We start from the raw sequence: 20,038 nt of genomic DNA on the forward strand, positions 1-20,038 counted from the left end.
TGTTCGTGTTTAGCACATGGGAAGCACTCAAGGGATAAGCGGATGCTCTTATCCCCATGCCCCACCCCAACCGCACCCCATGTGCCACTGCCTAACAGAAAGCATGGAGAGCACCTGCCAGTCCCTCTGCCACATCCTGAGAAGGGGGCTTGTTTACGTTGGAGGAACATCCACAAAACAAGCTATGAGTCCCTCGTGGAGGCTGAACACTTAGGAATGGGGCGATGGGTGTAGCAGATCAAGGCCCTAGCCCATCACCCCTGAAAACAACCTCTGAGCTTCACTGAGGTGAGGGGGGTCAGGTGCAGGGTGCAGGCTAGAGTCAGCTGCTCTGGGGTGCTCATCCCAGCTAGTGTGGGGGTAGTGCACATGCAGTTTTGCCCTCCAAAATGGAGGTAGATTGCACCTCATGTCTCAAGCCCTCCCAGCCCTTCCACAGGTTCCTCTGGCTGGCTCTGAGGCTCGGTTCAAGTCAGACCCCAGATTCTCCAACCTTAGCCAGGGAATCCTCGGGAGTCATAATGCTCCTGGTCTCGTACCACTGTCCCAAGAAAAAGTCTCAGACCATTGAGGCATATAAGGAGACCCAACAACAGGGTGGCAGCTGAAGCTGACTTCCCACACTCCACAGGGGATGCCTCGGGTCACGAGTTTGGCCCAAATGCTCCTGACTCCGCTGCTCCATCTGCCAAGGCCACCAGCACCTGATCAAGGCCCACAGCAGGAGAGGACACTGTGACTGGCATGAATACAACCAGGTGCTCCTCCTTCCTGTCCTACCCCCACCCTGCCTTGAGAGAGGGGAGACTTTCAGGTTGACTAGAATGAATCCACAGCACCTGACCAGCCCTGCATGTGTCCTCCGCCTGCCCTTAGCCTGCAGGCTGCTGAGAAGAGGCCCAGCAGAGCCTGACCTATGAGACAAATATTAGTGGCAAGGCCTGAGAGGGGAGAGACTGAGTGACAGCAGAAGAAAGAGACGGGAAAGAAGAAATGAGAGGGACAAGGAGGCAGAGAAGATAGAAAGATAGAAAGTGCCACAAGGAGAAAGCAGCAAGGACAAAGCCCTAGCCTGAAGAAAAAGGAAACTCTAATATCAAACCCACAAAAAAACCAAAATCAATATTCTCAGCATCTCTGGCCTGTCCAGTGCTGAAAAGGCCTCCTGAGGCTCCTTGTTCCCCCAAACAACTGCCTTGTGCTCGCGCTCTAAGCAAACCCTCTTGGTTCCCACACAGCAGCATTCTAGTCACAATTACACAGGACCTAATCCACTTAGTTCCAAAAGGATGGGAGGGTTCCTTTCACACCATTCTTTCCCACCCCACAAGGGGCTGGCTTCCCCAGGTGCTGAGTGAGCCCAAGTGAGTTCTCATAAAGCCCAATAATGTGCCACCAAAGAAAATGCACCCAGGAGGCCCCAAATGAGAACTCCGTCCTCTGAAAGTGTCTGCTGGCCTGTGCTAACTCATAGCAGAAACTCGGGGATAGTTATGGCCTCCGAGACTGAATTCTGCTTCCTGTCACATGCTCAAACCCAGGGTTTAACTGCACCACAAAGACAATGGTATTGCAATAGATTCTGAAACTGCCTTTTGTCCAAGGTCACTCAGGGAGAAAGTGGCAGGAAGAATCTCAAGCCCAGAGCCCTGCTCCTCTCTCAACCTCAGGCAGCCTCTTATGTGGGGCCACACAAGATCTCGAACAGATGGGAGTGAGGGCAGCAGAAACCAAAGTTCTCCTGGGAAAACACAGGAGCCCCTGGGAGCCATGGCCTCACTGCCCTGAGAGCAGCAGACTCACCTATGCAGGAAGGGTTTGGTGCACACTCTTACGGCAAAGGTATGCTGGGAATGCCCCCTCACCTAGGGATCACCACCATCCTCAGCTCTTGCCTGGTGGCTGTCATCTTTGGACACAAGGCAGCCAGTCGCCAGGCTGAGGCCAAAGGAGGATGGGGGACTGCAGAGCCAGATGCTCCACCTGCTGCCCCTTCTCAGAGATCTCTCATGGTGATCTCCCAAGGAGGCTCTAAGAGAGGAAGATGAGGGATCCAAGTGGGAAAACAGCTCATCCAAGTGCAAACCTTGGCAGAGATAGAACAGACCTCTGTTGTCATGGAGACCAGGCCCTTCCTGAACTGAACAATGACAGCACAGGAGACCCAGAAGCCCTATACAGCACCTCCAGCAATAGCCCTCCACAAGGGTCCTGGGGATGCTACGAAAGAAAACTCCGGGGGAAGGAGGAAGGATTTTTGCCCATCTAGTGAGGGAGAGCACCAAAGACAGACAGAGGCCTCTGGTGGGGTGAGCTATGACTCAGAGCTGTGGGCAAATGGAGAGGCAGAGTCACTGACAACCTTTTTTCCTCATCCTTCAAGGTCCTACGAGAATGCCTCTTCTTCCACAGAGCCCTTTAGTCCTTCCATGGCTCCCCAGGGTTTGTCAGGGCCTGGACACCAGCCCCGCACTGAGACCAGCCACATCCTGCTGGACACAAGACTATGAGTGGGGAAATGGTACTCCACAGCAGGTACTGAGCTGTCCAAACCAGGGCATGTTGTCCTACACACCCTGTGCCCTCCTCTGTCACCCACATCCTTCTCAGACTGGAAACCTGGATGAAAGCTGGCAATCTCTTCCAGGAAACCTCCCCTGGCCAGCCCAGCCCTGCAGTTTCCTCTCGCCCACTTACCAACCTGACTTCCTTCCTGTGGCACTCTGGATTCTGCTGAGCTGGACCTGTCTGCAACTCACAAGGCTTGAGATGAACCACACAACCTTTCTGAGGCAACCCCATAGCCATCATGGTCCTTGCGTGCTGGCCTTGCAGGACCACCACCCATCCACTTAAACAAGCACAGAGTCCCAAACAGTGAGGAGAGTTGGGAAGATATAGACAAACACCAGCAGCATCACGTGGGGCCCAGCTGGGGCTGCCAGAGCTCCCAGTGGACCCATGGAGGACAATGCCAGCATCCTTCCAGAGGCCAAGTCTCAGAGATCCTCCCAAGTCCCCATAAACTTGCATGAGGCAGGGGATGACTTAGATGCTAAGACTCTAGCATCAAACTGCCTAGGTTCACATCCCAGCCGTGCCACTCACCAGCTGTGCACCTTGGGCAAGTTCTTCACCTCTCTGAATATCAGTGTCTTCATCCATAAAATGGGAACGACAGGAGTTAGGTAAGATAACACGTGTTTTGCACTGGGGACCAGGCCTGCCAGACAGAATGCTCTGGAAAACTGTTAGTCATCTATGAGAACATTAGAATCCACAACACCAAGGCCTGAAGCCTGGAGGGGTGACATCAGCTCCTGGATGGGATGGGGAAAAGACCCTGGAAGTCCCAGCAGAGCGTATCTTGACAGTAAGCTGGGAGCACAGCTTTGAAAGTTATGAGCAAGGCCAGCTGGCCAGGGTGGAAACATCTCAAAGCAATCAACATCCGCTGAAAAGTGCGCTATTTGCATTTCTTAGGGTTTGATGCTTTCCCTAGGATCCACATTTAAAAGCAAATTGCCCGCCCCTGGCAGTTCAGAAGGTTCCACCAGCGTGGTAGCACAAGAGCATCTCAGATTCTTTCCTTCCAGGAGATGGGGAGCCTGGGGAGAAGCTCAGGTGCAGTGAAACCACTACTGAGGATTCTGCTGTAGAAGGCCGCCAGTCCCTCCACTTCCTGATTTGTTGACTCAGTAACAAGTGGGCCCACAGAGGCTGATCTGACCGGTCTAGAGAGGGTAGGTGAGGGGGTGGCAGCTGCCAAATGAGAAAGTACCTGGCCTGCTAGACAGCCCCACCCACCCTCAAATCCAGCTCCATAGCACCAGCTCAAACAGGCCAGCCCTGCCCATGCAACAATGCAGGAATCTCCTGGGCATGTGGATCCAGCACTCCTCCACTCCACTGTCTTTGACAAAGAAGGGGAGAGGAGGGCACTGGTCCTGGAGCCTCCAACATGCTCCAGTAGTCAGAGAAGAGGGCCCCCAGCCCCAGAGCCCAGAGAGCAGAGGCAGAAAAGAAGACTCCATCTCTCCTCCCACACGCAGAACCCCTCTGTCTCTTCAAGTCCTCTTTTTTTTTTTTAAAGATTTTATTTTTCTTTTTTCTCCCCAAAGCCCCCCAGTACATAGTTGTATATTCTTCATTGTGGGTCCTAGTTGTGGCATGTGGGACGCTGCCTCAGCGTGGTTTGATGAGCAGTGCCATGTCCGCGCCCAGGATTCGAACCAACGAAACACTGGGCCGCCTGCAGCGGAGCGCGCGAACTTAACCACTCGGCCACAGGGCCAGCCCCTCTTCAAGTCCTTTTATTGCTTTTATTCATGTTAGCGCCATGGTCACTTCTGCCTGCCAGGAGGCTGAGGACCATAAGTGGGCTGGGCAGGAAGTCAAGGGAGGCAATTCTGGCCTCTACTATAATCCCCCATCCCAATCAAGCCACATGACTTCTGACCACTAACTTCAGGTCCCAATTTTTTTTCTTTTTTTTTAGTGAGGAATATTAGCCCTGAGCTAACATCTGTTGCCAGTCTTCCTCTTTTTGCTTGAGGAAGACTGTCACTGAGCTATTCCTCTATTTTGTATGTGGGATGCTGCCACAGCATGGCACGATTAGCAGTGCATAGGTCCGTGCCTGGTATCTGAACCCGTGAACCCCGGGCCGCTAAAGTGGAGCACGCAAACTTAACCACTACACCACCAGGCCGGCCCCAGGTCCCAATTTTCATATATGTGATCAGGAGGCAGGGGGTGGGTCTCAGATGTGGTGGCGTGACTGATGGGGGACAGATCTGCAGGGCTGTGCCCAGTTAGGAGTGAAGCCAAGGGGTGCCAATTAACCAATTAGGCCTGGGAGGGGGCACAAGCAAGATCAGTAGGAGGCGGTCCCCTGCCCCCCATACTCGGCAGGCAGTCCTCCAGTTCCTGCCAAGGGAAAGGCAGCGAGTGCTTAGGGTGGACTGGAGAGTAAATGACTGTACTAGAGGCAGAAGGGAGGGACCTGCTGAGTGTGAGTGAGGCGGAGACTGACCAAGCCAATGGTCAGGGGCTGAGGGAAAGGGGAAGAGGCCCAGCTCCCTGGGAAGGAAGAGCCTGCTCCTCTAGGGCCCCCATAGAACGGCAACAGCTACAGGGACAGTGACCACAGCTCTTCCTGTTTTATGAGTGCCTGCTGTGTTCTAGCCTTCATGCTAAGCACTATCTGCCATCTTGGGCAACAGGGCTGAGAGGACAGGCATAGAGAGAGGCTAGGACACTGGGCCTGGACCACCAAGAAGGGCAGAGATGGCCTGAACAAGTCCACGCTACAAGACAAGGATGGCCCAGCCTGGGAACCTGAGATGTAGGTCTGGGAAGGCAGAAGGACACAGAGACCAGGGCCTCAAACTAGGCTGACCTGAGGCAGCTAGGGAGAAGGCTAAGCAGAGGCAGAGAGAGGATTAAGACTCATTCATGGACTGGCTGAGCTCTCTGGGCTTAGGCGTGTCCATATGCTGAGGTCTCTAGGCCCTGGGCCTCCGGTACAGGGAGCAGAGGCTACAAGCAAAAAATGCCCCCTCCCTCCTCAAGGCTAGAGTCAACACTCACAGTACAGGTATGATGTGCCAGAGGTTGTGCTAGTCCCATCTCAGAAGATAATGAGGACCTGTGTAGCTGGATAGGGACTTCCAGGCTTGGTCATTGGAGGGGGAGTAGGAAAGGGCAAGAGGAGGAAGGTGCTGGGGTGAGGGCCACATCTAACCCATGTACCCCTTGAGGGCCAACTTAGGACCAGGTCCTGAAGGCCCAAAGCCATTAACCCTAGCCATGCTCACCCATAAAGCCTAAAAGGGTAGAGTAGGGGGTCTGTTCTAGGCCCGCCCCAGTTCCCAGTTGAGCACAGAGAAAGCACTGAGGCCCTAGATTCAAGAGGAGGTGCTCTGGAAGTTGGTATAGTCAGAAGTTCCCCAAGTCACTTGTGAGACACAGCACCTATAGGGAAGGGCCTAGGCCCAACTCTGCTTAAAGCTGGTGCTTCCTGGTCCCACGAACTCCGGCCTCCCACTCTACCTGTGCCTCACTCAGCATCTGGAGCACCACAGGGGCTGGTCAGAGCTCAGCCCTGGCTCACAGGGCTAAAGCCTTGGTATTAAGAAGAGGTTCTCTGGCTTCAGTTGGCCCCTCACCCACCCAGACTGCCCCCGGACCCCGGAACAAGTGAAGGGGCTGAGATGGTGCTGAGGGAGGGGGTAGAGACTCTCACTTCTCACCCCCTTAGCCACTATCCCCCTCAGAAGAGACACCTTTTCCTGAAGGACTCAGAGAATCCTTTCCCTGGAGCTCCAAAAGGGTCTCCCAACCCCACTCCACTGTTGGGTTAGTAGGTAAAGGAGCTGTGCCTGGGACCCAGCCTCACCAGCCCAGCCCTGAGCCTCCTCTGGACTCACCCTCGTGATCCCCTCCAAGACCACCCAGGGGAGATGATCCCTCTATCAGCCCGAGTGCCCCGGGAAAGACACAGGGAGCTGGGCTCAGGTCACTGCTCAGATACTTGCAGACCCTGTGGCCTAAATAAGTTCTGTAGCCTCTCCAGGCCTGCACCAGGCCCTGAACCAATTACTCTGGGTGTGTCATCTCATTCCAAGCTCACATCAACCCCTTATCTTTCCCCCCCGAACAGAGGCAGAAACCTGGTTTCAAGAGTCCAGGACCTAGTCGAAGGTCATGGAGCTGGCAAATGCAGGCCAGAGATCAGAACCACATCTGCAGGACTCTGAGCTTAGGCTCATAATTGCAGCACCTATAAAATGGGAAGATTCTTTGCTGTATTCCGACCTCCAGAAGCCACTCTCCTTGCCATGCTCTACCCATCCAGGTGGCTGCTGACACAAGCTGCAATTGAATAAAGTTCCCAGTGATGAAAAATTCAAGGGATTCCGGGTATAGGGTAGGGTCCTGGGCCCAGACCCAAGTGACTTAAGCCAGAACTACATTGGCTGGATCAGCCACCCCCAGAACTCCCCGGATTCCACCTGTATCAGTGAGGTCTTAGCCAGGCCTCCAGGGAGCCTGTGGTGTGACATGGCTAGATGGCTGGCCCACCCTCTGCCCAGGAACCAGGGTGAGTCAGGCTTGGGGCAGGGCCTGCCTCTTTCAACATGGGGTCAGTGACTCAGCTGGAGCCTATCAGCAGCCTCCTGCCCACAGGTGCGATGGGCACAAGCCCACCAGCCAGCCCTAGGAGGTTCACACCATTTCAGCCCAGGCAGGCAGGGGCCACAGAAGAAAAGTAGTTTCACCCCAAATCTTGGTGGGGACTCAGCCTCAGGGAGAGGGAAACTCAGACCCATTCCAGTCAGAAGATCTTCTCATGGAAGGAGCAGCTAAACTGAGCCAGGTCCCCCCTTAGGGCCCAACACATAGGCCCAGCCAGAACCTGAGTCAAGAGCCACTCCTTCCCTGCTTCCGGGTACAGCAGGTTTTACCCATCCTGACTCCACCCCTTGCTCCGCGGAACACCCTGAGTTTAGCTAGGCTAAGCCTCAGTTTCCCCATCTGTAAAGCAGGAAGGACCAGAAGCCTGACCTTACAGGGGAATATGAAAATGAAATGTGATACTGTGCATAAGAAGCTTAGCAGGGGCCCCGGGCATATCGTGCACCCACAGGCCTCTGCTGTTGGGCCCTCTGGGTCACCCCCGCAGCGGTGAGGGGTCACTGACCTTCAGAGCACACTTCTGCCCTGTGCGCCGGTGGTAGCACTCGAGCACCTTGCCGTTCACGCCCAGGCCCAGGACCTGCTTGGACAACTGGTAGTCATCGGTCACTGCGTACTTCTTGGGCTCCCGCCGCCCCCCGAGAGCCGGAGCACTGGCTGAGCCGGGTCCGCAGGATGCACCTGGCGGGGGCGCGGGGCCCCCCTGCTCCTCTGCCGTCTCGACATCCATGGCCCCCGCGGGGCGCTCAGAGGCGGCCCCAGCCTGGCGCGTCCAGGGCCACCTAGGCGAGAGGAGAAGAGTGAGTTCCGCTCAGATTCCTCCTCGGATCGCCTGAGCCAGACTGGGCTGCAGGCCGGGGACAGGGCTGGGAATGTGGAGCGAACTGCCCGAGAGTGCGGACGCGCGGCAGGGGGCGGTGGTCGCGCAGCTGGGCGCAAGCGAGTCCAGCCCAGGCACCTGTCAAGAGGGAAGGGCGCCGGGAGCAGAGTGGCCGCGAGGTCCCGGGAGCGGGAGGTGGAGGGAACCAGCGAGGGCGTACCTGCCGAGAGCGTACCTGACGGCAGTGCACTTGGCTGCGGCGCCGGCGAGGGGCAGGGACGGCGGTCGCAGGAGCCGGCAGCCACGAGCTCCCTGAGCGGAGTCGCGCCGCCGGTGGCCCACGTGACCGTCCCCCCTCCCCCACGCGTCCCCAACTTGAGGCCGGGCTAGGTCAGCCTTAAAGGGCCAGGCAGGCCCCGGCAGGATGGGGCGGGGCAGAAGCCCTTGCGAGGCCCCGCCCCAGAGACGCGGGACAGAAATAGGGGGCGTGGCTTCTGGAGGGGCGGAAACCTCGTAGGCTGTAGCAGCAGCTGGGCGAGACCGCGCGAGCTCAGCCAGGTCCCCCATGGGCAGTGCGAGCCTCAGATATTACTAGCGACCTAGCAAGTGACAGCGCAGGAAGTCTTGTTTCTCTTGGAACCTCAGGTAGCCATTTGAGTTGGGTGTTTTCTCTGCACGGTGCCAGGCGGCCCTCCAACACTGGCGTGTGAGGCTTGCGACTTTAGTGGTGGCCCACCGCCCGCGTACCTGAAGTCTCAATTTTTGCCAACATGCCCCAGTGAAATGGCATTTCGTTGTGATTCGCGTCTCTCTAGTCCCTGGTGGCTCTAGGCGTCTCCCTGGCACTGACATCTCTCCCCTCTGTGCATCTCCTTCTCACATCCGTGGCTTATTTTTCCCCTTGGGATACAGCGTTCTTAAACCAGAAATCCTAAATTCCCATTTGGTCAGATCCATCATTTTTTCACCTTATGGTGTGGGCTTTTGGTGTCGTGTTCACAAAGTCTTCTCCCCCCACTCCAGTGACAGATATTCTCCATTAGCTATGTGTTTCCCTTCCACATTTAGGTCTCTATTCTGAGAGACTATCTTACATATTTTGACCATATTTCGAGCCAGTTTTCCCATCACAGGCTGTTAAACAACTCTTATTTCACAAATGAGGAAACTGAGGCCCCCTGAGAGGAAACAACTCATCTAGAGCCGCAGGGGGTGTTGCTGTCTCCTTGGACAAATCTGTACTACCACTGCACATCTCTCCCACCCCCCTGAATTAGGTGGCTCGATTGGGACTGAGAAGGGGCAACTCAGGCAGGATCCCTGAGTGGGCCTCTGCTGTCATCTACAGGCCTCCAGCAGGACTGCAGGCACTGCGGCCTCGGTTTCACCCATAGGAGTCTGAGCCATTCTTCTAGCTTCAGGATTGGGGCCTGGTGATGTGGCGGTGGATGCCTGGGCTGCAGGTCCTGGAGAGTGGGCACCCACTGTGTGCAGACATTGAGCTGGATGAGAGTGTGGGGGCTCTGTCTTGTCTCCTTGAGGTGACTTTCAAGCTAGCAGGGTTCGGTGAAACAGAAACCCTGATGATAGCCTTAACTGACCGTATTGAACCTTCTTTCAGATCAGATGCTGGGTGGGTGCTCTGCCTGGGCACCCCATGACCTCAGTGGGACTTGAGGAGGGAGGGTCATACGCATCCTACATGGTCTACAGGACAGACAGAAAAGACAGAGAGAAGCCCTGAGAGATCAAGCTCTGCCCAAGGTCAGTAGTTATCACAGCATAGCCCCCATCCCAAACCCCCAAGAACAACCCCAGGGCCCAGCTCTCACCCTCAAACTATGCCCTCCTGTCATGTGCCTCCTTGCCCCCCTCCCACATCCACATGTAGAAACATACTCTCACGCACGTTCACATATGCACACATATATACACAATCATATGTTTACACCACACATGCACACACATTTATGCACAGCTGGACCCAGAAATCTCTGTCCCTGAGCCCCACCTGAGAATCTGATCCAAGATCTCAGAGCCTTGGAGGAAGCCCTGTGATCCAGAAGCATCTGCTGCTTAAAGACTGGAGACAAACCCTCCCTCTGGAGGCCACTGGTTTGGGCCAGGCAAACCTGAAGCTAAGCAGGTATTATTCTGGACAAGCAGGGTCCCACTCATAGCAGAGTGCTAGGCAGCTGAGGATGGAGGCTGGCTCCTTGTTCCTTCCAAGGGCAACTCAATATATGCTGTGGTCTTTGAGTTATCTTATTTTATAAAAATGGAGTTAGATTACAGTTGTCCTAAAAATGTTGTAATTGTATTTTTTAACTGGTCTCTTTTTTATATTAAAAAAATTTTTTTGAGGAAAATTAGCCCTGAGCTAACATCTGCTGCCAATCCTCCTCTTTTTGCTGAGGAAGACTGGCCGTGAGCTAACATCCATGCCCACCTTCCTCTACTTTACATGTGGGACACCTACCCCAGCATGGCTTGCGAAGCGGTGCCATGTCCTCACCCGGGATCCGAACTGGCGAACCCTGGGCTGCCGAAGTGGAACGTGTGCACTCAACCGCTGCACCACCAGGCTGGCCCCATATTAAAAAAAAATTTTTTTAGGAAGATTAGCCCTGAGCTAACTGGTGCCAATCCTCCTCTTTTTGTTGAGGAAGACTGGCCCTGAGCTAACATCCGTGTCCATCTTCCTCTACTTTTTATGTGGGACGCCTACCACAGCATGGCTTTTGCTAGGTGGTGCCATGTCCACATCCAGGATCCAAACCGGTGAACCCTGGGCCGCCGAGAAGCGGAAGGTGCGAACTTAACTGCTGTGCCACCCGGCTGGCCCCATAAATTTTTAATTGCATAAAACTTGCTTGTTATAATAAATTCAAACTATACAGAAATGTAAAAAGTAAGCAATGGCGATGCCTCTCCTCTTGCAGTCTCCATATCCAATGCCAGTGTTTACACAAGCACCACGTTCCCCACATGGGCCCATCAGAGATGTTTTACAACTGCTCACTTAACCTAGAAGAGTCAGGATGCATGATTTCCCCTCGCTACTCATGTTCCAGTAACCATCTGCCACATCCAACTGCACACTGATGGGAGGATTCAGTATTTGGGATGGCTAGGTTGGGGCAGGGGTGGGTTCATGGTGGCAGACTCTGCCACACAACCCTCCGTGATAGCTTTATGTCCAAGGGGATGGGGGCCAAGGCCTTTGGAATAGCTTACAGAGATGGGGGGTGGGGGGTCCAATGCGTGCCTAAGGGAGGAGGTACTGAATATACACCCCCAACCCCCCCATACATACACCTATGGACTATCCTTCCAGGAGAGGAGAGGCTGCACATGGTGAGAATGTAGAAACCAAATGAGCCAGACTTGGAGGAAGGCACTGCTGTGTATCCTCATGACCCATGCTGGGACCGTTCTGGGTAGGGAGGGGTAGGAAGATCCCGCAAGGCCAATCCCTGGAGTGCAGGGGAGGGGTTATCCTGGAAGGAAAAAATCTATGGTTGGAGCCGTCCCGTGGCTGAGTGGTTCAGTTCATGGATCCTGGGCGCAGACACGGCACTGCTCACCAAGCCATGCTGAGGTGGCATCCCACATGCTACAACTAGAAGGACCCACAACTAAAAATATACAACTATGCACCAGGGGGCTTTGGGGAGAAAAAGGAAAAATAAAATCTTAAAACAAACAAACAAACAAAAATACCTAGGGAGATCTGGCAAGTGAACCCACAAGAGGAACTGCCACTAGCTGGAGGAATTGCCACTGGGTGGCAGTGTGGGCCCAGCAGTCAAAGCAGGGGTGCCAGCAGAGCAGCCAGGGCAGGAGAGGCGATAATGAGATGGCCAGAGGGACCCACAACACATGGGGCAGGCAGGTGCCTGGGGCAAAACAGGAGCACACCACAGGTGAGGTGCGTAACACTCAAATTCACAAAGGGTGGGTGGAGGGCAAAACCCTTGGGACCCTTTAGTTTACACACAGAACTGTGCAATCACTGATTTCTGTAGGGGACACTTTCAAGGGGACACCCATGGTGCTCTGACATTGACTGGCCTGGGGCAAGTAAGCGTCAATGAGAAGGTTAAAACTGGATCCTGAAGGACGCCTAAGAGTTGGCATGTCGCAGGTGCCTCAAGAGGAAGTGGGGGTGGGGGAAGGGCCCTGGGATCCAAGCCCCAACTCACCACTGGCTAGCTGTGAGATCTAGGGTACAGTATAACCTCTCTGTGCCTCTTCCTCACCTGTACAGAGGGGACAATATGTAGTAGTTAGACAATGAAATGAAGCTAGAAATTCCTGAGAGTGCCTGGCACATGGTAAGCATTCAGTAAAACAGTCAAAGTTAGAGGGAGGTAGAAGAGTCTTGGGGTAGAGAGCTTGGGATTTGGCCCCATAGAGACCCAGGTTCAAATCCTAGCTCTGTTGCTTGGCAGTTGTGAAGCCCTTTTTTCTTCATTGTAATAGGACAGCAGACTTCCTACTGGAGAGACAGCACCTTACACAGAGGCCCCATGCTGGGCTTTCCAGGTGCCCCAGCCATCAAAGTGAGTGATGAGGTCTCCACATCAGCCCCCATCCCAAGAAACCACCTTCTGGCCTACTCAGAAGGGGCTCACAGGGCTACACTGAAGCTCAACTTCCCTTCTGGAAATTTACAGAGAAGTTGGTCCCCTGAAGTCATTTCTCATCTTAATTAATTATTGTTTCCTGTCTCACTGGGTTTTGCTGCTGGATCCCCTCTGTGCTCCTCCTCACCCCAGGCAGGGCAAGCTCAGCCCTGTCTGCCCTGGGAAAAGCCTGGATACTATCATTCAGGCTTCTGAACACTGCCAGGAGTCTGTCATCCTTGCCAGGGGAACCTGACGTTTACCTTCTTTCTGGGGAACCTGGGGGTACACACTGGGCAGTGAGGGGAAGTGGACCCTGCCACCTGTCCAATTCTCTCCCTCTCCTTTTGGCCTAAAGACTTGGAGGAGGTGTGCACAGCCCCTATGGCCTTTCCAGATGCTCCCTGGTGAATGCAGTGAACTGGGAAAAGGTGGAGTGGGTGGAGGGTAGAAGCATGCACTTCTGACTTGGTGTTGGGATCAAACTCTGGCCCTGTTATTTCCTAGCAAGGCATTTTGTTCCTCGGGGCTCAGTCTTCTCATCTACATAATGGGGGCAATAACAGCTGTTGAGGATCAAACGCAGCAACTGCTTCATGTAGATTGCAGCAGGTGTCCTTGCTCCATCCCTCTATCTTTATCCTCCTAACTTCAGTTTATCTCTGTGTGTTTGGAGCTCCAGGTCTCTTTCTCACATTTGGGGGCAGGGGACCACCAACCCAGAGACACATGTGGACTGTCCTGTGGGGTCAGCTAGAGCTGACCATCCGTGCCTGCCTCTCCAAGTCGGTAGTCACTTCTTCCCTGGCTGGCGGCCGGCCAGAGGCCAGCGTGGGGCCGAGACTGGATGGCCCTGCCTGGTGCACAAGGTTGGGATGTGCCTTCACACCCATCTCTTTCAGAGAAATCGTTCTCTCCCGGATTCTTCTGGCTGTGGTGGCCGCAGGCTTGACCCCCGTGGATCTGCTCAGGGCCATCGTTGATCTAAGGCCTCCCCCTGCACTCCTCCCCGGGCCGTGTCTCTCTCCAAACCCCACCCCAAGCCACCCACTTTCCCATCGTCCCACAGAGTACGGGGGGCGGGATCCAAGCGCGGCCCAGAGGGGGCGCTTCACACCAGACAGATCGCCTTGCAATAGCCGCTAGCTGGGAGGACAGGCCCATGACCCCGCCCTCGCGCTGCCACTGGTTCTGCAGAGAGATAAGGGGCCCTGTGCCCGACGAAGCGGAGCGCCCAAAGGAAGTCTGGACTCGGGGTGGGGGTGGGGGGGAGAGGTAGGACCCCTGCCCCTCTCCCTTCCCATCCCTGGCCTTCTTCAACTGGGTCTTTCACTACTGGTCTCTAGGTCACGCTCAACGCCGCTGGGTCACGTCCGCCTCGGATTCACGCACTGCAATTGGCCCGCCCTGGCCACTTGGCTCCGCCTCCTCCGAGGCGATTGGTCGGCGCGTGTGGCCCCGCCCTATTTTCCTGGAAAGTTCTTGGAAATCTGTCAAAGGTGTTTCCTTTAGTCACCCTCCGCCCCAGAAGCAGGAGCTGACACCTCCCCACCGCGCCCATCCCCAGTCCGGCCGCACAGGCGGCGGTTCTAGGAAGACTTCGCTTCCGGGAAGGGCTGGGACACAGAGGACAAAAGATTAGGTAGCTCGCCCAGCCCCGCCCTCCCGGCCCTGCCCGCCCCCCGCGTCCTCCTGGCCCGCCCGTGCTGCCGCCTCTCAGTCCCTGCCCGCCGCCTGTGCGCCCCGGGAGCCTGCCCTACGAGTGCGATCCGCGCCCGCTGGCTCCCTCCAGCCGCCGCCGTCCGGCCGAGCCCCAGCTCCGGAGCTGCCGCTGCCGGGACATGGTCCTCTGCGTTCAGGGGTAAGCGCGGCTCTATGCTCCCGCCCAGCCTCCGCGCCCGAACACCGGGGAGTACCGGCCTCATGCTAGCTGCCGGGTATTGAGAGGACTTGACGGGTCGGAGATGACCTGGCGCGGAAGGACTTCGGGAGTGACAACAGGGAATGGTGACAACACCGTCACCACCTCTACTCGCACTGTGGGTAGGGCAACTGTGAGGTCGGCTGGCGACAGGAGGAACACAGGGTGAGCTAAGCCTGGGTTCTGGCTGGAGCAGGTGGACGCCAACGGCAGCGCGTCCTCCAAGACGTGGCTCACCTGCCCAGACCCCCTTCTGGGCTCAGAGCGCTCTACCCTAGCCTGCCAGCCACACGACCTAGTGGTGACCTTGGGCCAGCCCTTGCCCCTCTCTATCCTGTCATCCACTCTCCTGCCGTGGGCTAGCAAATTAGGCTCTTCTTGGGAAGCCAGCCTGAGATCTTTGCCTCTCCCCAGGCTGACCTACTGACCAGCAGTTCTTGGAAAAGTCTGGATTTGGCCTGGTCCTTCCTGGGGTACCCCTACCATCGCCTCACCCCTCCTCTCAGCCCAGCCTGGGATCCCATTGTGAGAAAGACTTCAGCTTCTGCCTCCCTTCTCCAGTTTCCCAAAGACTTGTGGAGGTGGGGTGAGAGCTAATAAGACAGAGTCTTGGCTTCAGCTGAGCATTCTTGGCATATTCCTTCCACCCAGAGCCTCAGCGTCCCCTTCATCAGAGGAGTCTGATGCTCTCCAGACTGATCTGACAGGAATTCAGAAAACTCCAGGGAGAGAGAAAGGAGATATGCCTGGGTGCTCCACACCCAGGGAGAGCCGGGTGGCCCAGTGGCTGCTATCAGAACTGGCGTGGTACCAAGTGAGGAAGGGTGGAAGGTGGGGCAAGGCTGAAGTGCCCCTTGCTCTGAGCAGTCCTGTTTCTAGGGAGGAGACCTGGAGGTGCCAGGAAGACTGTCCTGTAATTCTCCCTGATTGTCTCCAGCATCAACCTTCCTCCTCTCTGAATTTCGGGACTCCTGAACGCTTCCCCCACTACTGCCTTCCTCCTCGGACCCTCCCAGTTTCTGGGTCCCACACTCTTTTTCACTTTGCTCCAGCTGAAATTCCCCTTGGAGCCTCAGAGCGCATGTTGGGTGTCAGGGAGTAAGATTTTTAAGACCACACACAGAGCCACAGACCAGCTGGTGCCCTCTTGGGGTAGCGGGCAGGGATTCCCAACTGTAGGTTTGGGCTGCTAGCTTTGCTGAGGGTTCCTCCCTCGGGGTTGAGTGTGCCCCACTGGCATGCGTCCCCAGGCAGGACTCACAGGCTGGGCTCCACAGCAGGCACACACACGTACAGGCCACCCACACCTGGAACACACCAGCCACCTCCCCTGCCATGACGATGACACAGCCCTGGACACACCTCTCCTCAGATACACAGTCACTCACCAGGAGCCTGTGGGGACCAATATAGCCACTCACACACCTACACACCGTATCGGCCCCAGAGGTGCCCAGGCCCTCATGTGCCCTGCTAAACTGCCTGGACATGGCTACCCCCAGAGGCTCTGGCCTGACCACCTAGCTACTACCATGCTCCTGGAAGGCTCCTGGGCCTGAGCTGAACTCTGGGCCCCAGCAGGCAGGCCACAAGTCAGTTCCCTGGAACTCAGCCTCCAGCTCCCCGAGTGGGATTCCAGAGCTCCCATAGTGCAGCCAGGTTGGGTGTGGAAAAGTATTAGGCAGGCTTTGGTGTGCCAGGGTCTTGCTGCCCCTTCTCCTCATGAGTGGGCATGGGGCCCTGATTTGTTAAAATCTTCTAAGGGTCACCTATAACCTACACTGTCAGATCTGACTCCTCTATCTGGTTCCTGCCATCAGTTCCTGCCTACCTCTTCCTGCCTTGTAAGCACTACCTGGGACCGTTTACCTTTGTTGTCATCTCTGCCCAGAATGCCTCCCCCTCCTTCCTTTAACCTGGCAGACTCAGCTCAGGAGCAGGCAGACCCTGACTCCCCAATGACACTTTTGCTTTTCTCACTTGGGTTATAAGTTCTCCTTTAGGGCAGGGCCCATGGTTTCATTATCTTTGTTTTCAAAGGCCCAGCAGGGGACCAGCCTGAGGATGTATTTTGTGAGGAGGGAGGGAGGACCAGCGCTCTCTTCCTTGGCAACCAGGGCCATGCCCTGCTTCTCACTCCCAGGAAGCCCCAGGATCACCATGCTGGCTGGGTGGGCTTACCCTAGAGGGAAGCTACTGCTCTGTTTGAGGCCAACTCAGCAACCCAGGCGTAGCCATCTAAGAATACCAGTGGCCGCACCCGTCAGTATCTGGGGTGGTAGGACCCCTCATTGCAGGGTGGAAATTGAGGCCTAGTGAAGGGCAAGGTTTGTAAAATATCATAGAGCCTAGTACAGCTGACTTGCCAGGGTGGGATCTGGAATGTGGGATGAGTACCCTGCCCTTTGGTGGGAGCTCATATTTATGGGAGGTGGGACTTGCCAGTGCCTTTATAGGCCACTGTCCACCTCAGAGCTTGGGCTTGGAGGAGCAGAGAACAGGAGTCTCCCCTGTTTGGGGAGATTGTTCCAGCCTCTAAGTCCTGGCCAGTGTGGACCCAGGTCCCTGTGACAGATACTCTTATCTGTGGGGAGGTAGCAGCATGTGACCTCAGGCCTCCTACCATAATCTTGAGGCCTCTCTGGAGGACCCCACGCAGGCCCATCCCATGACCCAACCAGAACCAGTGCCATTTAATCAGCCCACCTCAGCCAGGAGGGCACCAATGTGAGGCTTCTTTGCACTGGATCCTATCAGTGTGGTGGGGACGCTCACTGGCCACTGTGAGCTAGAAATGCCTATAGTTAATGATCCGTGTTTTTGGTTAGTGCAAAACAGAGAAAGAGAGAGTACTGTTTAATAAATGCAGGAGGGTGGAGAAGTCTCTTTCAAAAGAGGACCACATGTATGGGAAGCCATCAAGGGGCCTTTTGTGATGACAAGTAGGAGGTGAAGTACTGGTCTCATTGAGCCCCTGGGTGGGCAGAGGGGAAACAGGCTCAGAGTAAGATGAACTGGCCAGATGTCATGTGCCAGTCTTGGGTGTAGGTGATTTCTGGAAATGGGGAGAGAACCGGGCCTCCATTCACTGCCCATCCACCCTCTTCTAGACCTTGTCCTTTGCTGGCCGTGGAGCAGATTGGGCAACGGCCCCTGTGGGCCCAGTCCCTGGAGCTGCCTGAGCCAGCTATGCAGCCTTTGCCTGCTGGGACCTTCTTGGAGGAGGTGGTAGAGGAGACCCCAGCCCAGCCAGAGAGTGAGCCCAAAGTGCTGGACCCCGAGGAAGATCTGCTGTGCATAGCCAAGACTTTCTCCTACCTTCGGGAATCCGGTGAGTCTGAGGAGGGAGACAGGCCTTGCCCTGGGAAGTCTGATAGGGGAAGCTTGGCTTTGCCTGTTAAGTCTGATTTGGGAGGCATGCCCCTGCCCAGGAGAGTCTGCTGGAAGAGGTACAGCCCTGCCCAGAAAGTGGGAAGGGGGAGACAGAGCCCTGCCCTGGTTTGGTGTCCCCAGCTAATTTCCACTGTGACCAGTCTCTCGGTCCCCTCTTCACTTGCCTAGGTTGGTATTGGGGTTCCATTACTGCCAGCGAGGCCCGGCAACACCTGCAGAAGATGCCAGAGGGCACATTCCTAGTACGGGACAGCACTCACCCCAGCTACCTGTTCACTCTGTCAGTCAAAACCACTCGCGGCCCCACCAATGTGCGCATTGAGTACGCCGACTCCAGCTTCCGCCTGGACTCCAACTGCCTGTCCAGGCCACGCATCCTGGCCTTCCCAGATGTGGTCAGCCTTGTGCAGCACTATGTGGCCTCCTGTGCTGCTGACACCCGAAGTGACAGCACTGAGCCTGCACCCACCCCGGCCTTGCCTACCCCTAAGGAAGATGCACCTGGTGACCCAACGCTGCCTGCCCCTGCGGCCACTGCTGTGCACCTAAAACTGGTGCAGCCCTTTGTGCGCAGAAGCAGTGCCCGCAGCCTGCAGCACCTGTGCCGCCTTGTCATCAACCGTCTGGTGGCCGACGTGGACTGCCTGCCACTGCCCCGGCGCATGGCTGACTACCTCCGACAGTACCCTTTCCAGCTCTGACTCAGCCAAGCATCCGCCTAGCCTTACCCAGCCATCCCCTAGAGACACTGGGCCCAGCTGGACTTGGGCTCCCACTGTCCCTCCTCCCGTCATCCTGGTGCCTGCATGGATCTGGCAGGAAGAGCCAGCAGGAGCAAGGCTGGAGGTGAGGGGTAGGGGGAAATGTCACACAGCTTGGAGGTTGTGCCCCCAGCTCCCATGTGGCTCCATTTTGGTGAGCCTTGTGTCAGAAGAGAGGGAGACAGGCAGGACCTCGTCTTACCCTGTGGGCTGGGCACAGGTTTGCTGTGGCCTCCTGAACTATGTGGACTTTCCTAACCCTGGTTTCTTAGTCCATAGGGCGGGGCGGGCCCCCTCCTTCCAGCCAGCCATCTCAGGGAGGTTGGCAGCCAGAGGAACTGAGGTTGACAGTAACAGTCCCCTGGAGCAGGGGAGCAGGCCGGGCTGGGAACTGCACAGTTATATAGTATTTATTTATTTATTCTTGGGTTGGTCTCAGGGTAAGCCAACCCCACCTCTCAGCCCTGAGCCCTGAGTGCTCTGGAGACTCCAGCTCTGCCCCAGCTTCTCTGGTTCCTCCCTACGGAGAGCCCCATCCTGAGACATGTTGCTGGACCCAAGGCAGTCCTGGAAGTCCTGGCACTGACCCACCTGCCTGTCAATGTGTCCACCTTCTTCTGCCCGCAGCCCTGTTTTAGGAGGGTGAGTGAATGGACAAGAAATTGGAACCAAAGTGTCAGTCTCCAGCAGAGCCTGCCTTCCACCCTCTTGCAGGGCAGAGCTCCATCTGCGCAGAGCTGGTCTTGCTGGGGTACAGGCCCCACGTGAGCGCATGTGCTGTGTCAGGAAAGGGGGTGCTGGTTGAAGGGCTGCCGCTCGCGCTCTGCTGGGGCTGCTTCCTGCCCAGGAAGGTGCCTGCACATGAGAAAGGGGAAGAAATACATACCTGATAAGATTTTATAAAATAATTATTACAACAAAAAAAAGTTTGGTAGTCTTTTTCTTCCACTGATTTTTCTGTAATCACAATAAAACCGTACCTTTCATTTAAGGAACACCCATTGGGGCCTCTTTTGAGTTCTGTACATAGTTTGTCCCCTTTGATCTTATTATCACTATCCTCAGCTTTACATCTGAGTCAGCCGAGGCCTAGAGACCTTATATGGCTGAGCAGGCCCTGCCGGGGGAACCATTGTAAAATAGATGGGACAGGGAACAGCCTTCCTCTCATTCCCCTTTGTTCCCCTTGGAGGATGGGAGGCAGGAGGTGAAGGCCAGTTAGATTTCCTGCAGAGTCACTGCCCAGGTCACTGCCAGGTGGCGGGTGGACAGAAGAGCACCAGACCTGAAAGATGTGTAAACAGGAGATGCCAAT

At 55.7% G+C, this 20,038-nt stretch overlaps 2 protein-coding genes across 5 annotated transcripts in view; one reads left to right on the plus strand and one right to left on the minus strand.

The window, feature by feature from the left end:
* Positions 1-8,475, minus strand: part of MAPKAPK3 (MAPK activated protein kinase 3) — a 29,607-nt gene extending 21,132 nt beyond the window's left edge. Inside the window, exons 1-2 of one of the 2 annotated variants that reach the window (XM_014840540.3) lie at positions 8,256-8,475; positions 7,706-7,982 (exon numbers count right to left, since the gene is read on the minus strand). In XM_014840540.3, the coding sequence (XP_014696026.1) occupies positions 7,706-7,930 (225 nt within the window). In that variant the 5' untranslated portion in view covers positions 7,931-7,982; positions 8,256-8,475. Of the gene's footprint in view, positions 1-7,705; positions 7,983-8,240 lie in introns of both variants that reach the window. The other variant, XM_014840541.3, reaches the window with a different exon arrangement.
* A 5,405-nt stretch (positions 8,476-13,880) lies between these two features.
* On the plus strand, positions 13,881-19,724 carry CISH (cytokine inducible SH2 containing protein). 3 transcript variants are annotated; one of them, XM_014840538.3, is made up of 3 exons: positions 13,881-14,509; positions 17,680-17,900; positions 18,131-19,724. In XM_014840538.3, exons 1-3 carry the CDS (start codon positions 14,490-14,492, stop codon positions 18,661-18,663), a joined length of 774 nt encoding a protein of 257 aa, XP_014696024.1. In that variant the 5' UTR covers positions 13,881-14,489; the 3' UTR covers positions 18,664-19,724. The 3 variants fall into 3 exon arrangements, with proteins under 3 accessions (XP_014696024.1, XP_014696023.1, XP_014696025.1); XM_014840537.3 differs by having other exon boundaries at positions 14,145-14,734; XM_014840539.3 differs by lacking the exon at positions 13,881-14,509 and adding an exon at positions 14,741-15,937 and having other exon boundaries at positions 17,676-17,900.
* Positions 19,725-20,038: the final 314 nt, after the last annotated feature.

The sequence above is a fragment of the Equus asinus genome, chromosome 21 (genome assembly GCF_041296235.1).
Source record: "Equus asinus isolate D_3611 breed Donkey chromosome 21, EquAss-T2T_v2, whole genome shotgun sequence".
Classification (NCBI taxonomy): domain Eukaryota; kingdom Metazoa; phylum Chordata; class Mammalia; order Perissodactyla; family Equidae; genus Equus; species Equus asinus.